The 19,356-nt window shown below is 39.8% G+C and overlaps 1 protein-coding gene across 1 annotated transcript; it reads left to right on the forward strand.

Moving 5' to 3' along the window:
• Window positions 1-17,209: 17,209 nt before the first annotated feature.
• Window positions 17,210-18,877, forward strand: CUNH11orf91 (chromosome unknown C11orf91 homolog). Its single transcript, XM_062620346.1, has 2 exons — window positions 17,210-17,690; window positions 18,663-18,877. The coding sequence occupies exons 1-2, from the start codon at window positions 17,327-17,329 to the stop codon at window positions 18,731-18,733; spliced, it is 435 nt and encodes a 144-aa protein (XP_062476330.1). The 5' UTR covers window positions 17,210-17,326; the 3' UTR covers window positions 18,734-18,877.
• The last annotated feature ends 479 nt before the right edge of the window (window positions 18,878-19,356 follow it).

Here is a 19,356-nt window from a genome sequence, read left to right on the forward strand (position 1 = left end):
ACTGCAGTAAAACTGGTCCAAGAAGCCCGAAACAGCCGAAGAGTGCGTATGAGAAAACAGAATCCCTGCTCACCTCTAAATGTTCAGGAGCATCTCATAATAAAGCAGAAAAATAAACTCCCTATCTGAATCAAAATTCCCATATTGCAAGGCAATTCCTATCATACCTTACTGCTGTTTTGAAACATCAAGTTTACTTCTTTCTTATCCTGGACAGCAATTTCTCATCAAGCCTCTGCCTGAAGGAACAGATCAAGGAAATGGACAGGGCCATCTCCCCATCCACATACCTTCAAAACACAAAGCTCTTACTGCTTCTTCAGCTTTCCTTTAATGTTTTCAAACATGTATGTGACTTCCTGTGGACTGGATATTTCCAGAAAGGAAAACACAACATTAACCACATAATTTCTTTTTTTCCTGGGAAACTTCATTATAACTGCTAAATTCTGTCACAGGAGAAGCAACAAGCTTAAAATACTTTTCCCTGTAGAATATCTAATTGTAACTACAAAAATAACCAACTTGTTTGCTTTGATCTCCATAATAACTGTAAATTCTAAGTATTGCATTAATCATATATTCAAGCACCATAAGCAATTGTGTTTATCATTTTTCAATTGCCAAATCAATTGTCATAGTCACTTTAACAAAATATTTCTAACAAGAAGCTTTGGGTATTTTAGCCTAAAATGACACAGAAAGTTCAGATGAGTAATTATGAACCAGGATAAATTGTGACTGCACTACATATTTATTAAATTTTGCAGAAGTCTGAAGGCAATTGTTACTGGAATACAGTATCACATGAAGTTCATATATACTGACAAAACACATTAAAATAATTTATTAGCCATAAAACACAGAACAATGAAGGTCAAAGAAATAATGTTCACTTTGATTCATCTTAAAATGAATGAAACCTTGAATAATGACGCCCTTTGTTTGGAATTTCTTGCCTCCTGCTTTGTATCATGCTTCTAGTATCACTTAGGAATCATACTATCGAATAATTCAAAAGTAAATTTTAGATGCTACATAAGAGATTTGATAAAACATCACAAAATATATTTCTTTCTAATGACACCATTTATATAAATAATATTACAAGTTTTTTTAAAATTAGGCATATTTTTCTGCAAAGCTGAAACCAAAAAATATATTGTCTTAAAAATAATAAAGGAAGTATCTATCCCCAGCTGCATATCTACCTTAACTTCATCAATGAAGTATAAAATGAAAACAAATGTCACATGGTGAAAGACACACTGACTTCTAATACCAATCATTACTAATAACTTAAAATATGTTAAGTAGCTTTTAAAACTGATTTTATTAGACATTTCATATAAAATGTGGGTTTTATAGCATTTTCGAGCAAGTTTTTTCCCCCTAGAAAAAAGCTATTCTAGAAAAGTATTTCTTTTTAAAGAGTCCAAATACATAACAATTCAGAAAATTTCACCATGTTCACACTAAGTAAAAATCTATGCATAAAAAGTCTGACCTAACCCTAATTACTGCCAATAAAAATATTATCCTTCAAAAGATCCATTAACAGAACATTTGGACTATCTAAGTTGTTTTTCAATTCTATTTTTTAACAAACAAAGTGGCAAAGGACTACCGATATTGCCTAACTTGTTTGCACAGCTGTCATCACTAGAAATGATAAAGTTGTTTCTTGTCACAGAATGTACTCACAGAACTGAGTGGGAAGAAACCACCAGCGGCTACCTAGTCCAGCTGCCTGCTCAGAGCAGGGTGCACAGAGGAATGAGTGTAGGGGTCAGATCAAACCTTTCCTCCATCCAATACTTAATACAGAAGACGAAACAACAGATTTATGTGCACTACATGTTGTGTAGCACTGTATGAAAGCAAAAAAATTCTATTTGCCAATTAGATGCATCCAGCAGAGATTCTGAGCATTATTTGATTAATGTTTTCTCCATTCTTACAAACTGCAGTGCTGGTAACAACCATGAACTAATTGACTATCCATCTTTTGAAGCCCAGACATCCCTTCCCACACTCCACAGCAGTAATGAACATGTGTTGATCTGTATTACTTCTATTCAGAAAGGGAAAAACAACATGAGACTGGGGCAAGGCTGACACAACAGGGATGTTATGACTGAAGTATCATTATTCTCTTGCCCTAATTCAGGAGACAGATAACTACTTAAGGTCAAATGACTTGGATTTCCACAGTAACTGTTGAAAGCAAGAAGTTTCTCTCTGCAGCGCTTTCCTATCCTTTCCCAGTAAAGCATGGTAATTCAGTACATCAATGTTAATGTCATGATCAGCAATTTAACCAAATTTCTTATCAACAATTACCTATTCTCTCCTATTAGCAAAACCCACAGTCAATATTTTGTGCAATATTCAGCATATATATATACACACACACACACACACGTGGAGTTAGGTCTGGCCAGGTGTGCAGAAATACAGCTTCCAACAAATTAATTTGAGTTAATCTAGACAGAGATATTTCACTATTTCCTGGAGCATGCAGAGCAGCTGCAGGATGCAGCAGCACAGCAGCCCTAAGCAGCCTATATTAAACGTTAAACAGCTGATATTTGCAAAGCCAGCTAGGAAAATGGAAACTCATTTTGCATTTATGTTAAAGGTGTTTTGCCATCCAGGTATTTTTCTTCCTTCTGCACATTTTGCATTCATAAAGTTGCTGCTTACAGGCTTCAAGTAAGACTCTCCCCTCTTCTTTGTTGCAAAGTTATCAAGGGCCTCTTTGTTCTCACATTGTGTGGTTCATTAAAAAGGGAGAACTTTCATTTTCCTTGTAATGGAAGTTGTGCCCTCAGAAAACACACATATTCCTGAAACAACCCCATGTGGAATCTGTTGATATCAGATACATATTCCCCTCAGATACATTCTCACACTGAAAGAGAAATAGCTTTTCATAAAAGAAACTAAAAGGACTTGAAGAGTAATGCAAAACATAATAAAAGAATTTATTCTAGCTGTGCATTTTTAAAGTATCTATCTATCTAAAATATCTATCCTAGTTTCCTAAAATGTTTATGTTAAAAAACACTTTAAAAATACACGGCAGATTTCTTTAGGGATTTTATCAGATTTCATTTTTAACTGATTTGCCAGAAGTGTATATTTTAATAGAAAAAATCCTGCTTCACTAAACATTAATATCAGGTAGCAGACAAGATCCTCCACTCTACTCCTGTTGCACCTGAAAAGTATTCACTGGGGAAAACTACTTGGCTCAACTGTTAGACAAATTAATCTCTGCCCTCACAGCCCCGTCATCTCGATCTTTATTGAGTGAGCTGTGTGTAAAATGCATTTGCATTTCAGTGACATGCCTTTTTAAGTGCATGCTGATGCTGCACATGCTTGCCTGGACACACCACCTACATTTACCTTCAGCATGTTAAAATTGGAACCTATCCATTATCCAATTCTCAGTACTCAATAACTCCCATTTCTGAAGTTTCTTACCCGTCTTGTGAACCTTTATCTAAGAAGCAGGCTGAAGTGCCAGGCTATGCTAATAAGGAGGGAGTTCCTAGTGAATCCTTGCCTGGTTTAATCCTTATTTTCAGATGACTTCTTCTGCAACATATACTAATTAATTCATTTCCACATTTACTTCCCAAACTCTATTCCATTAATGAGTGAACCTCCACTGGGACTTCTCTCTCTGTCTCTGTGGACTTCTTTTATTATGTACCCACTCCTTTTCAGGACGCCAAAATTCCTGCCACCCAACACAGCAGCTGGATTTTCAGACACATTACAACTTTTAACCTGTTCTGCTACTGACAACAAGACAACATAAGCTTCACTTTCACCTTTTCAACATCTCATCAACATTTAGTATCCTGCCCCCAAATTTCCACCAGCTTGCTCTTTACAGCAGCAGTTGCCCCCTGTAAGGCTTTCCCATACTGTACACTGAACTCACTCAAATTCCACCTTGCTCAAGCTTCTCTTCAAATTCCACCTTCTCATTCAAAATCTTACTTTGGTATTAGTAATGGTAAAATATGAAATGTTATTTTACCTATTTGCAACCCCTACTTAGAATACTTTCTTATTTCAGCTCAAATATAAATTGGGGAATAGGATCTAAAATGGCACTTGAGTAATTTCATGATTATATCAAATATGTTTTCTCTAAGCTTTAGGTCAGGGTTTTTTTCTGCTAGGTTATTCATGCCTTGTCTGATCCCTCACTTTTTTGGTAATATTCTTCACCAGCAAAATCAAGCAAGATATTTCTCAATCGTCTTTCCTGTAGTGCATTATTATTATTATTCCATTATTATTTTTTTATGGAACTAAAGCACACGTGGATGACATTTGTGCATATTAATTCTTGGATACCATTAACTCAATGTATTTCTGGATACCTGTGTTCAAAGCCACGTTGCTGCACAGAGCAGAAGAGAATTTCAGTTAATTGGGAACCAGCTAGAATGAGGTACTTAACAGCTGCACGACCTAAGCAGGAACCTTAAATCAGAGCTAGGATTATCGACTGTCACTGTTGTAATATTCAAGAGAGACATCTGCTGGCAATAAAAGAAAAGAACACCCATCATGAACTATATGAAAGCATTACACATTTAATTATGCAGATATATACTTATCCATGAAAATTAACTATTCAGGGCTAATTAGAAATACCCAATCTGCTGAAATCATATATTTACTTTCATTACACCATTTTCCAGATGCACCCTGTTTCATTTATGATGCATTTTATCTGTTTATGTTGGATATGATTTCCTACATTACACGGCTCCACTAATGTCATACCATTGATGCAGCTTAATACAAGAGGTATTTATTTACTAAAAGAATCATACAGCTGGTGCAAAGTTTGAATATGTGCTCTGAGTGCAAGGTATTTTATAGTTAGGAGTCCTGTAATCTTAACAAATCAATGACAGGATGCCAGGAACTAATTAATATGTATCCATTACCAGCAAATGGCCAAGCTTTGATGCTACCTTAACTAATGTCATCCCCAGCAATGACACAGAAACCACAGGAGTATGATCATCATCAGCACAGCACTGGTGAAATGGGACTCCAGCCCACCTTCCAGCAATGAAGCTAGTTCACTGTCATTGGGCCACAAGTTATTTTCAGACAACTCTCATGTGGGCTATAAAGGAAAAATCCTCCTGAGCCAGTCTTTAAAAGGCACTTAGCCACAGCCTTAGTTTGGCTTAGCCTGTGTTTCAGTATTCACATTCTGAACTTTGTCAAGAGCCAAGGAGGAAAATTTACCACAGGTGTCAAAACATTTACAACCATCCAGCAGAGGATATTTCAAAGGAAAAGCGAGGTGCAGAGCTAGCCATTGCTAACGCAGTACTGCCGATGCAGCTGCCTCGTATTTTATTCCACCTACTTTTTACATTTTCCAGCTTTCTCTTCCCAGCTATGAAACTACTTCTTTCAACTCTGCTAAAGGAAGCAGCCCATTGTTTCACCACCCCGCAACACAATAGGAAAACGTATCTGTAAACATCAGTCATGCTGTTCCCTCTCCAGAATTTATCCTTGGTCTTAAGAAGACACTTGTGACCAGACTTTCCATTTTCTTTTGGAATACACCAAATTGCATATAAATACCTTATTAAGCAAAACAAAACCACCACACCCAGGAGGGGTACGTATGCTCCTAACACTACACCTATTCACATGGTCCTCCTCCTTGTGCCCTTTCCCCTTGTATTTCTTCATCTTGGTCATTTTCACAGGCAATTGCCTCCTTTGTTATTTTTGTGACTGTCTTCACTGTATTTGCCCTCCCACTACCCTCAAACATGTCTTTTTCTGCATTCTTGCTAAAACTTACATCTTAAAGTCAGAAAACAGCAGCAGTGCCCCAGCATTAATTTCAAGCCCATCTTTCATTGCATTAGGGCATTGAACTATTGTTCCAATAAGTCAGTTGAAGATATGGGAAAAGAGTTTTCCAAGAGGCAGGGAAAATGGACAGTAACAGACCTGCCTAAACAGTAAGTCCTAGAAAGAATACTAATGCTTCAGGGAAAATATATTTTAACCAAACTTAAAATAAGGGGGAAAAGGGGGAGGGGAAAAGGGGGGAGGAGAAAAGGGAGGGAAATCCCCAACCATTTCCCTTTAGGAGATTTAAACTGTTTTCTAATTTTTTTAGCAATTTCAGCTACATAATAAAAAAAAATACTTCTATGTATATAACTGCAAGATAACTGCAGGATTCCCTCTAGGCTCCCTTTCTAATTCATTCTTCTTATCCTAAACAGAACAGTTCTACTTCTTGTCATCTCTCTCCCAGGTGAGGAGAAGCGTTAACTCCTAATTGGCTCCGCACTTAATTTCCATAGCTTTACTCCAGTTCTTTCAATCCATCATGATCCACATCATCATCATAGCTACAGGAACCAGGCTTATATAAAAGTTGTTTGTTGGAAGTGACCTATTTGTCCTGGGTTCAGCAGCAGCAGTCATTTTTCTCCTTCTTGGTAGCTGGTGCAGTGCAGTGTTTTGACTTTCAGCCTGGGAACAGAGCTGATAACACCGATGTTTTGGTTTGACCAAGGACTTTGTGAGCCTCATGCTTTGCCAGGGAGGAGGGGAAGTCGGGAGGGGGCGGAGACAGGACACCTGACCCAACCTGACCAAAGAGGTATTCATACCACAGCACATCGTGCCCAGGATGTAAGAGAGAGTTACCCAGAAGGGCTGGTAGACTATGGGGTTGGAGGAGGTATGGGTTGGCACTTGGTCAGGCTGGGGGGACGAGTTATTGGTTGGCTGGTGCTGAGGTGCTGTATTCTCTTCCCTTGTTATTTCCTTTATCAGTATTATCATTGGTGGTAGCAGTAGTGATTTGTGTTATACCTTAGTTACTAAACTGTTCTTATCTCAACCTGTGGGGGTTGCATTCTTTTCGATTCTCCTCTCCATCCCTCCGGGAGTAGGAGGAGGGCAAGAAGGGGGGGAGTGAGTGAATGAGTTGTCTGGCTGGGTTTAAACCACGACACTATTTTACATGACAACACGCTATCCACCAGAATTAGTATTTCTGAGAGAAATGCTTGTCACTTCACATAATTTGTATTTTTGGTATGTCAATGCCCAGAGGCACAGGTATTGTCTGAAACACCCTAACCTCAAACATGGATTACAATCTGCCCACTACTGAGGGACTGAAGCTTCAATCAAACATGTAGGTGGTTCTCCGGGATCTAATCACAGTATCACAGTATCACAGTATGCTAGAGATTGGAAGGGACCTCAAAAGATCATCTAGTCCAATCCCCCTGCCGGAGCAGGAACACCTAGATAATGTTACACAGGAATGTGTCCAGGCGAGTTTTGAATGTCTCCAGGGAAGGAGACTCCACAACCTCCCTGGGCAGCCTGTTCCAGTGTTCCGTCACCCGCACTGAGAAGAAGTTTCTTCTCAAGTTTAAGTGGAACCTCTTGTGTTCCAGTTTGTACCCGTTACCCCTTGTCCTATCATTGTTTGCCACTGAGTAGAGCCTGGCTCCATCCTCGTGACACTCCCCCTTTATATATTTATAGACACTAATAAGGTCACCCCTCAGTCTCCTCCAAACTATAGAGACCCAGCTCCCTCAGTCTTTCCTCATAAGGGAGATGCTCCACTCCCTTAATCATCTTCGTTGTCCTGCGCTGGACTCTCTCCAGCAGCTCCCTGTCCTTCTTGAACTGAGGGGCCCAGAACTGGACACAATATTCCAGATGCGGTCTCACCAGGGCAGAGTAGAGGGGAAGGAGGACCTCTCTCGACCTAATGATTATCTCGAGCTAATGATTAAGGTTGTCTTGCATCTGCTCTTATGAACAGTGGTACTTGGCAATCTCTTCAAATTCTCATGCTTATTTATCAGAATTGCCTTGACATGATGATGGATGGGCACTCCTTTAAAAACAAAACCAAACCAACTTAGTTATTGATTTAGCATACTCTGCTTTCTCCTCCAGATTCATGATACACAGGGTTACACTCTCTGCTGAATAATTTGTTTTTTTCAGCATGAACTATAGAAAGAATTACACAGAAGGAACTGCCAAAAGCACTGCTGCAGCAACAAGCTAGCCATAAAGTTATCTTCCAGTAGAAGGAATGAGGTCACAGCAGCTGAAGATGGAACTGCACAGAATCCATTTAAACTATGAGATATTATCAGTATAGTCCATAAGTCTTCCAAATACTTAAACTGATGGATCTTGAAAAGAAACAAAAAAAAAAAAAACAAAGAAGTTCAACAACAGACCATGGTCATCCCGAAAGCCTAAGACACAGCTAAACCATACAGTCATGATTTTTCCTGAGAAAAGCAATGGCCTAACCATAAGTGTACTTAAGATTTGATCTGTTTAAAACAAAAGAGGAAAGTTAAATAATCAGTCAACATACACCAGCTGCTGTTCTGTTTATGAAACAGATTTATTGTATGCACACACAAAAAAGAAATCAGCCTTAAGCAGCTTCAAAGAAAACACTCCCTGGATCACAATTTCTGTCCAACAATGAATGGCGCTAGTAATCGGGAGCAAAGGCATATTCGGCTGAAATACTTGAATGACATCTTTGCTCTGAATCAGCTATGCTGTATGATGAAAATGCCTCTTAATGAAACCCAATGTACCATTATAATACAGTTTCACCGCAATAGTATTTTTATGTTTGGTATGAGCCAGTCTCCATTATTCTAAGTAGTTAATGTAAGTAGTGCAGATTGTATTCGCTGATATGATTTCACATTTCTTGACAGGATGGGCTGCAGCTCTGAAGAATATTATTAGCAAGTTGGAGACAACTCACATTCCAATGCTGCTACAATTAGAAACCATCTACATCTCCCAACTACTGCAATTCTAATTCTGAGGATAACTGGAGCCTATCTTTTACAGTAACTATTGGCAAGTATGAATGAAAGCTCACTTTACATGCCAATAATATTTACACAGTTCTGAAAAAATAATCTCACTCAATGGTAACCCTTAAAGACATAACAGGCTTTCAGTACAGTGCTTAGCACCTAAGTGTAGTGTATACTAATAAAGAACAAATCTTACAGATACATAAAAAAGCTTTGTCTGTTAATACCTGTTTAACTTAGGAGCATATGCAAATTCACAGTAAAATCTGTCTAAATTTTAAAGGCTTTGCGTAAAATCTCCAAATAAATTTTGAGATCTATAGACATCATTGTCATCTGAAAATGCAGAGATTTATGACAGTGTTGACTCCCAACATACAAAGAAAAACATTTGAGTGACATGTAGATTCTCTTCCAACTTTCTGCATTTCACAACAGGAAAAAAATGAAATATGCAACCCATTGAAGTACTATTAAATGAACCTTATTATTGTCAAGCCTATTAGAGTTTATTAAGCTGAGATGAAATGGTTCTGCAACAGGAATTTTAGAAGTGTTTGGAGTATGGCATATGAACAGCCAGGAACAAGGTACAAGACTGCCTTCAGGACTAGTCACGAGTTCTAGTATTTTAAAGCTGGCATGGATCAGGCTCTCTTTAATTTTTATGTGGTGAGCTGCGCCTTTTCTGTGTAACCTTATCTGCTATGATGACAATTTTATGTATGTGTGAGGTAGCACCAAATCCATATTTCTTATCTAATGCTCAGTAGAATTCATCTTTCCCACTCCACAGGAGGTCTCATTACTTCTTTTACATTGACATGTACAATCCTAAAACAATATGATTTCCAGAAAAGAGCCAGACTATATATTCCAAACATTTTTAAAATGAGGTCATCCTAGATATATACTTGGTATCAAGAAGCAGGGTTTGACAAAGATTCATGTTTAAAGAAAAAGCACCCATCATTATCTCAGACACAAACGCAGCTAATCAAAGCTGAATTAGCAAGCAGACATTACTCTGCTCTCTTAAAATTATCTCATTCCTTCTCCATCACCCTACACATACTCATACACAAGACACAATGCATAAGACCAGGCAACTTTGAATGACCCCTTCAGAGAGCCTGCAGTTTCATGATGGTTTTATTACACTTATGCACCCTTCACCAACTTGTCTTGTCAAAGTGTATCATCTAAACCACTTCTGCAGCCACTGGATCCCCATTCCTGACACTGCATAGAAGAACAAGACAAAACGGCAAAGAGGAGAAAACCCTCAAAATATACAAGGCTCCCTCAGTTACCAGACTTGAACGCCTTTAGCCAAGCAACCTTTAACCAAGTCTTTGAGACAACTTATGTCGTCTTGTTTCTTACTTCTTTTTGTGTTCTTAGAATAAGGCAGGTGTTTTGAACTCAGTAGCACAGAAATCATCAGAGATGCAGACAGTCATGGTCTCTCTGTCAAAATCTACAACTTCTGCGATCGAACACACCGTAAATATGTGGGAAACAAACACCAACAAACACCAACACTGAAAAATAGTTTTAAAAATATTATAAAATAAAAAAATATTTTACAGCAAAACAGCATATCTTCTTCTGATCCTAAAGACTGGCAGAGACTTACTCAAAAAGAAAACTTATAGTTCATTTCTTACACAGCTAGTGTTTTTTGCATTTCTGCTAATCAGTCCCAATTTCTATTTCAGGCACTAAGTCTCTGGCTAATTTTGTATTTCAATTGTAACTCATCTCTTCCAAACTTTTTAATTAGCACTTCTTTCAAGTTTTATAATTGTTAATTAGTTGCTCAGTGCTAATTTCAAGTTTACTGGCATAGTGCTTTGAGACTTTATAAATAGCTTTCTGCATACTGGTTTGTATTGTTGTGAAGTGACAAATCTAGCAGACTAGACATCAGGGAAGGGAGTGGAACACTTCTGAAATCGATTTCATTAATAAATCCTACAGATTATAAACTGAAACTAGTATGAACTCCGTAAAAAGAACTATATTAATAGCAAATAATATAGATTAATTTATACTGGTGGGTTGACCTTGGCTGACTGCCTGGTGACCACCAAGCTGCTCTATCACTTCCCGTCCTCAGCTGGACAGGGGAGAAAAAATATGACAAAAGGCTTATGGGCTGAGATAAGATGTGGAGAGATCACTTGCCAATTACCATGAGGGGCAAAACAGCCTTGACTTGAGAAAAAGGATTTAATTTATTGCCAATCTAAGTCAGAGTAGGATAACAAGAAATAAAACCAACTCTTGAAACATTTCCCCCCAACCCTCCCTTCTTCCCTGGCTCTTCTTCACTCCCAGTTTCTCTACCTCCTCCTCCCAGAGGCGCACAGTGAGAGGAACAGGGGCTGTGGTCAGTCCATCATGCATTGTCTCTGCCAATCCTTCCTCCTCGCACTCTTCACCTGCTCCAGCATGGGGTACCACCCACAGCAGACAGTCCTCCACAAACGTCTCCAGCATGGGTCCTTCCTGCAGGCTGTGGCTCTTCATGAACTGCTCTAACATGGGTTCTTTCCATGGGGTGCAGTCCTTCAGGAACAGACTGCTCCAGCGTGGGTCCCCTGCAGAGTCACAAGTACTGCCAGCAAACCTGCTCCAGAATGGGCTCCTCTTTCCACAGGTCCTGCCAGGAGCCTGCTCAGCGCAGGCTTCTTGGGGGGGGGGGGTGTCACAGCCTCCTCCCCCTGCTCCACCATGGACCTCCCCAAGCTGCAGGTGGAGATCCACTTTACTGTGGACCTCCATGGGCTGCAGGCAGAGATCTGCTCCACTGTGGACTTCCATGGGGTGCAGGGGCAGGGCCTGCCTCATACCATCTGCACCACGGGCTGCAGGGGAATCTGTGCTCTGCTGCCTGGAGCACCTCCTCCTTCACTGACCTTGGGGTCCGCAGAGCTGTTTCTCTTGCATATTCTCACTCCTTTACTCCCAGATGCTGTTGAGCTGCAGTTTTTAACCTTTCTTAAATACGGTACCATGGAGGCAATGCCACTGTCAGTGCCACTGTTAGGCTCAGCCTTGTCTAGCGGTCAGTCCAACTTGGAGCCATCTTGCCTTGGCTCTATCAGACACAGGGGAAGCTTCTAGCAGTTTCTCTCAGAAGCCACCCCTGTAGCTCCCCTGCTACCAAAACCTTGCCATGCAAACCCAATACATTTATTCAAATTATTACAGTTTATATCAATACGCTGTGGTAGTAGCCACACATCTAAATCAGGATTGGGCTGAACACCACCAACATCCTTTCAAATAAGAGAAAAGAGACCTTATTGAAGGAACTCCAAACATAAAGAAATAGAAGTGACAAATATAGAAAATAGTTCACAAATATATTATGAACTCATAAGTCTTCTACTTACCATTAAGAAAGAGCACAATAAACAGCACAAATGTGAGAAACGGCATGTGTAAGAAGCAGAAGCAAACGAAAGGAACAGAAGAGTCACAGCTCACTGCCTGCAAAGCCATGCATCTGAAGTACAGCCTGGCAGCTCCTGTATAGATTTTTAGAAGCTTTTCCCCTGGACAGGAGAAAATTTTTCATGGAGAATCTAAGTGATGGGCAATAAAGGCTACTGGATATTGAAAGTGGGAAGCTGATACATTATTGGACAAGTCAGGAAAACCAAGATAATGAAATCAACTAGAAAGGGCAGGAAAAAGACTACTAAACTAAAAAGAGATGGCAGAATATCCATTTTGGAAGACCAACACAACTCTCAACTGAATGCACAAAATGTGATTTATTACTATCAGATTTGAAATAACCCATTACATGGTAAACCCAACTTTCTGACATAATTTTTCAGGGTGTCTCAGGGATGAAAATCTGTTTGTTTGGGTCTTCTTTTTTAAATGCCGTACAAAATTCATTGTAGGAGTGGAAGAGCTGTAGCTTTGCTGACTTTTACAGATTCTTAAAGCAGTCTATGTGAAAACAAGAATTCACACACATGCATACCCATGACTCACGAGTACCAGTATTTAAACCACATGCATTGCCAGCAGCTGTAACTTTTCAAACTGAATATCAAGCCAATGGAGGACACTCTCCTAGGTATCTTTGAATATAAGTATGGATGAATGTGCATACAAACTGCAAAATTCAAGTCTATATAGGTTAGATGGTAACAGAAGCATTCAACAGCAGAGTTCACCATTCATGACATTTGAAATGTTAATACTGACACTGACACTGCAGACTGCATTGCCTGCTGGCGCTCACATTAGGACGTGTTAGCTGCCCTCAGATTTCACAATTTCTGACTATCCATAACTTCCCACAACAGAAAAGCCTTTCCAAAAGATTTTAAATACTGTAGAAGAGTGGTGGCTGGAATACTGCAAGTCCGGTCTTTGTTGGAAGACCTTCTTCTCCAAAATTAACATTTTCATAAGCACTTCAAGTCTCAACACTTAAATACACATAGATGAATGCGCTAAATGTACCAAGTTACAACACGCTATCAATTGCATGTATATTACTCCCTCTATTGGCTCAAACCTGTAATTGCTGGCCTACAACGCACATAATGAATGTTTTTTGTCTCAGATTCGATATTATGGTCAGTTCAGCTACACAAAATTTCTGCCTATACGATGTATTCATTTGCATAACCCAGGACTAAAGGATTCCAACTTTGGAAATAAATTTTGAATGTCAAAGATGAAGGCACATGTCTGACCAGTGTATATCACTGTATAGATATGGCAAATGAACATGTCTTTCTTAGAAGCAGAGTTTTTCTCACGTCTCACAGCATGACATCTTTTCTTCAACTTGCCCAACTAGCTTTCCTACCTGGCAGACAGAACTAGTTTCTTTCCCTTCTCTGTCTCTTCCCATATGTCTCACCTGCCCGCAGGAGGCAGCACCAAAATGCAATCCTGCTTTATCATGTACTAGCTTGTGCTTTAAGTAGGACCTGCATGGACATGTGAAAAGGACCTTATTCCTGCGGCCAAAGTAGAAAATAATACATTTGTAAGATCTTTAGTCAAGCAAAATGACAGTACTTCCTCCCACAAGTCCTACTGTAACTCATATCACCAATTCTTAAGTCCTGAAGATGTCTAACAACAAGAACATAGCTACTATTCTACTACAAAATTTATACAAACCCTTTCACTACTTAATATGATCTTTGGGATTATTTTAATAGTAACTCATCATCTCAAGATGCCTGTACAATTAAAAAAATAAGCCCTAAAATAGTTTGACCGCACTCCCCTCAAGAAAGGTTAGACTGTAGCTCCGGAATGTCATAATCTTAATTTAAAAATACCACTACCAAGAGCTTTATTCGATTCACATTAAAGAGGCTATCACTAATTATACATTAAGTGAAGGAGAAAATTTTCACAGTTCTGAGAACTGGAAATCTCTGAAACCTGTACTATAAAGACCTACATTATAATCTGACCAACTCTGCTGCTGCAGCCTCTTTGCAGTGCCAGTCATCTTTATATAATCTCTGTATCTCTAATTTGTGATTCTTGCAGCAACCTTTTCTGTGCTCAGCACGTATGTACCTGCATGGCTAATGCAAGCAGAAAGACAAGGCAGCACTTGGAAGATGATGCACGAACTCCACCAGATGGCACCTAAAGACAACATGACCAGCTACTTCTGCATTAAAAATTTACGTTCTGCATTACTAGTTACATTAAAAAATGCATTCTGCATTAAAAAGTGCATCTGGTTCTAACACAAAAGAACCTTCAGGTTCATTATTTTACCACCTAGCATATAAACCCATGCATTGCTGTGATTCACTACACACAGAAATGTTTATAAACTGTGTATTTGACTGATATCAAATGATGAAAAGACAAATGCTAGAAAAATGTTATAAGTACCTGTGAAATGACAACACTTATGCTCTCTCCTTCAAAAAATTTCCTCTCTGGTGACTTTTTTTTTTTCTTGTTTAGCCTTTTTCAGCTGAAAGCCTCAATTCTCTCTGTTCAGAACAAGTTACCTTTCTCTTTTCACTAAGATCGATATCTAGAAACTGAGAACTGCTGCAGTGGATCAGGGCCAAGACCAAACTTGCTATCTCTCAGCATCCTGTCCCTGCTTGTTGTCGTACATGACCAAAACTTCACAATATACATACATATGCTAATGAATAACCACATTTCGTCTCTCCCAATGAAAGTACCTATACTGGCTTTAACTCTGAAAAATGGCATTAATAGCCTCATCAAAATGCTTATCAATAGGCTATCATTCTTTTCCATGCAAACATCCTTAAACTTGTAAGTTATAGAAATCCTCGTGCATTGCACCATGTACCAAAACATTATTGTGAGTTATCTGTAGCCACTTTAGGACAGTATGAAACATGCCACCACCAAAGAACAAATAACAGCTAAGACTGTTAATGCTACTTCACTAAAAATATATTTATCAGTCTTAAGTTCTACTTCATAAACCAAACACTTTTACTAAAGATCTAATCTCTATTTATCAGTTCTTTTGAAATAATTATTTTTAATTCTTTTTTCTCAGTTCTTTTGAAAGCAAGTGCTTTTCCTTATCACTCTCTACATAAGGAATACACTACACAAATTTCATATTGGGCTTTAAAGTAATGAGAACCTTACTGGTTTTCTAATACCTCTTCTCTTCCATGTGCACATATAATTACACACACCTTGATATACTTACATTTTGTTTTTTCTCTACTAAATACTAAATATTTTACCTAATCTTCTTTAATAGTTAAGAGGTAAGCAACCAAGGGTGTGCTTGACAGTGCAACAGCAAGATAGTACTTACTCTACTGTGGTGATAAAAAAGATGAAGAGAAAAAACTCCAAATTCAGTTATTCAAAATATTGTTAATTTAAAAGTATGCCAATATTACCCAAATGGCAAAGTGAAACATACAATAAAAGGGAAGCTAACTTAGAACGTAGTAAAATAACACATCCCTGGCAGTGTTCAAGGCTATGTTGGATGGTGCTTGGAGCAACCTGGTCTAATGGAAGTTGTCGCTGCCCATGGCAGAGGATTGGAACTGGATGAGCTTTAAGGTCCCCCCAGCCCAAACCATTCCGTGATTCTATGGAAGACTGACTGAATCTGATTCAAATAAAATTGCGATATGTCTATTTGTTTTGTATGTTCACAGATAAATAGAAACTTATTTTAGTAAAGATAAGTAGGAGCACTTGGCGTTCTGCTGTTTCAAAAGTAAAGCTCCCTGCAAATTTTGCATGAAAACTGTTTTGCTTTCAAAAGTGAGCCACAAAGACCTAGTTAAGGAAGGGTTATTGACTCGTACTATACATTCCCAAATTATCATGGAAACAAAAGAACACTGTGCTGTGCCCAACTAATGCTTGGATTCTCTCCTCTCACTGTCACGTAGAATCAACTGTAGTCGGTTCTACATGGTTCTAGTCTAATCTAATATAAACTGGGGGGAAAATAATAAATGTTATTAGCAGATTTCCCATCTGATCACTCCTTATTTGAAAGATACCTGCTCCATTCACAAAATATGCAACCTGTACCATACTGGTACTGGAATTTCAATAATGTAAGCACACAGCATAAAACACAGCTGGTTTTCACTCTTAAGTCAGAGCACACTCCCTCAATGGTGCACATGAAAATAAAATACCAAATGACTCCTGCCACTATCTTTCTGCTCCTACCACTTTTGCAGAGCATGGACTGTCACTCTTGTGACTACTAGTGTCTGTAGACCTGCTAAATTTCAAAACATTCATATTAGTATTGGCTCACAACACAGCACAGCATACCCAAAATCCACAAAGTCCACTTCTAGAAAAAGGTAATACCAAAAGTCTCATTATAGTCAAGGGAAAGCTTTAAAAACTGAATTTAATCCAGACCACATAGTCCCCTACGGGCTGTGTTTTGTTGAAGACGGCTCATGCCTGCATTAGTAGTGGAGTGGGCTCCTCATCTTCTTCTAAGTGATTTTACCTCCACAGCCCCTGCTGATGCAAGGAATAGTAACGGACTAAGGAAAGAGTTAAGAGTTTTCTTCAGATTATGCATTGTCTTAACTTAGAATAGGGAACAGGTATGTTCTTGTTCTTACCAGTTAAAACTATAACATAATAGAATAGCTATCCAAAACACACTGTTTAAAATCAGGGACCCTTTTCCCTCAAGAAGACGAACGTCTGACAAGAACCTGTTTTAGCTAGTCTCTATGAGACTTGAGGCTGCCAGCTGGGGAAACTGGGCAGCCGCCGGGCGAGATCGAAGAGCCGCGGCAAGGAACGGGTACCCTCTGTCATGGAGGGGCCCGCGCCCAACGCCGCCGACTCGCGGCCGGCGGGTCTCCAGGACAACCGCCGTTGGATGCCGGAGACTGGCGGCCGGCGCCATGACCAAGCAGCGGCCGCCGGGCCCACTCTATTTCCCGCAGTTCCACGACCACACAGAGCCCATCCGACCCCCAGCCGACGGCGGCTGCATGCAGACTTATTTCGCGGCCATGGGCGGGCAGCGACAGCCCCCGCCGGCCGCAACTGGGACGCCCCGCTGGGCCGCGGCACTGGCGCCTATCGCCTACGAGCCGCTGCGGTTCTTCTGCCCGGCGCCGGCTGCGGAGGAGGGCAGGGGCGGGTCCGCGACGCGGCGCCCCGGAGAGCAGGAGCGGCTGGAGGACGAGGTCACCGAGCTGGGCATCCGCCTCAAGGAGCTGGATCTGCTGGCTATCGTCGGCGAGGGCTTCGACGCCCAGCAGTGTGCGTGTCCCCGGGCCATGGCTCCCTTTGCTCCTTTACAGAAGGGCTCCAACGGGCCGAACACCGCCCGGCCCCCGAGGCGGCAGGTTCCTCCAACAGTAACCGAAGGGCAGGGGCAGTCCCAGATGCCTCTGCACCCACAGCGAAGTGCCTGCAGGGTTAGTGTGAGGAGATCCAGACTTGGGGGCCCTGCACCTACCTGGGTCCCGGCCACAAGGGTCTGGGGTAGCACGTCGGGTGCAGGAGGCAAAACTGGCGTCATCTACTGTGGTCGCTGGTCATGGACAACTGGCTGAGGGCACAAATTAAAGGAGGGACAAGAACTACAGAAGTGGTTACTTATGCACAAATGGACAAACCCCCTAGTGTCATTAAAAAAAAAGTTAAGTCGTTAAGTGTTAACAAAACAATGCAGATGCTACTCAAATCAGAGGGAGTATATACATGCACTAATGAGATGCTGTGGTTGTAAATCAACATTGATGTAAAGGCCACTGATAAGCACAGATAGTTTTTCTTGAAGGAAATACAGGAAATAACACAGTTCAGCAGGTTCTGATTACTGAGGGTTTCCAATAGGGAACTGTAAAGATATGGTGCTTATCATTTCCTTCAAGGCTGCAAGCCAGGAAGCTTTTGGGAGCGCAAAGGTTACAAGAACACACAAGAAATGTCCGTCAGATATTTACATTCAAAGCAATATCTCAAAGGAATTCTGATAGGTAGTTTGTATATATTTACTTTTCAGAACAGGAAATCAATATTTTCCTTTGTTATACAGCAATACATACCTCCCCGCCCCTCCCCCCATTTTAATACCTATTATTTTCAATACATGTGAGAAACTTCAGTTTTCAGATATTTGCTAGCCAAGAAATTGTAACTGCTAGTTTGCTTAACCCATTATTTGATTTTCTGAAGTAAAGTATTAATGACAGAATTAATGACAAATTATGTTTTGTTCCTGTTTAGATAAACTTCTGAAGGCACAGAGAGAAGCAAAGATAGAACTCATAAAAGCAAAGCAGAAGCTGAAGAAATAGCCTCCACCGCGATGATTATTTCAGCTGGATATTCTAGCACTGTATCACCACAGAGTATTTTACTGGATCTTCAATATTATTTTTCTATTTGTTATATGCTGTTCTCCTACAAAATTAAAAAATACAGTATATTTTCCTACTGAGCTTTTTTGTGTATTATTTGTCTGGTACTAGTTACTGACAACATTACTATGTATCTCAACCTTTTTTTCTCCAGTTACTGTAGGCAAATTGGATGGATAATATTTTCTTCAAAAACACTCAGAAATTAACATTTGTGATGTCAAGATTTGTAGCAGTGCATTGATGATATGCAAGATAAATGTAGCAGGGAAACACAGTAATTCCCATACAAAATACAGGTTGGTAGTGTTTTAATTCTAAGTACATATCCTAGTTTCATCTATTATTATTACTGTTATTATTTATTTCAATTGCTCAACTGTTCTTATCTCAACCCACAAGTTTTCTGATTCTCCTCCCCATCTCTCCAGGGGGTTGAGGGGCCAGCAGCTGCATGGTATTTAATTGCTGGCTGGGGTTAAACCATGACACTCCTTTTTGGAGCCCAATGTGAGGCACAAAGGTTAAACAGCTGTTTAAGAGTACCATGCAGAGATCTG

The sequence above is a fragment of the Pezoporus occidentalis genome, unplaced genomic scaffold, assembly GCF_034315485.1.
Source record: "Pezoporus occidentalis ecotype Australia unplaced genomic scaffold, CSIRO_AGI_Poc_V1 ctg22, whole genome shotgun sequence".
Lineage (NCBI taxonomy): Eukaryota > Metazoa > Chordata > Aves > Psittaciformes > Psittacidae > Pezoporus > Pezoporus occidentalis.

Bases quoted from the DNA above. Each gene is read 5' to 3' on its own strand.
- CUNH11orf91 (XM_062620346.1), top strand. From the start codon at position 17,327: ATGACCAAGCAGCGGCCGCCGGGCCCACTCTATTTCCCGCAGTTCCAC. The intron at 17,691-18,662 runs GTGCGTGTCCCC...GTTCCTGTTTAG, and splicing joins GGGCTTCGACGCCCAGCAGT to ATAAACTTCTGAAGGCACAG.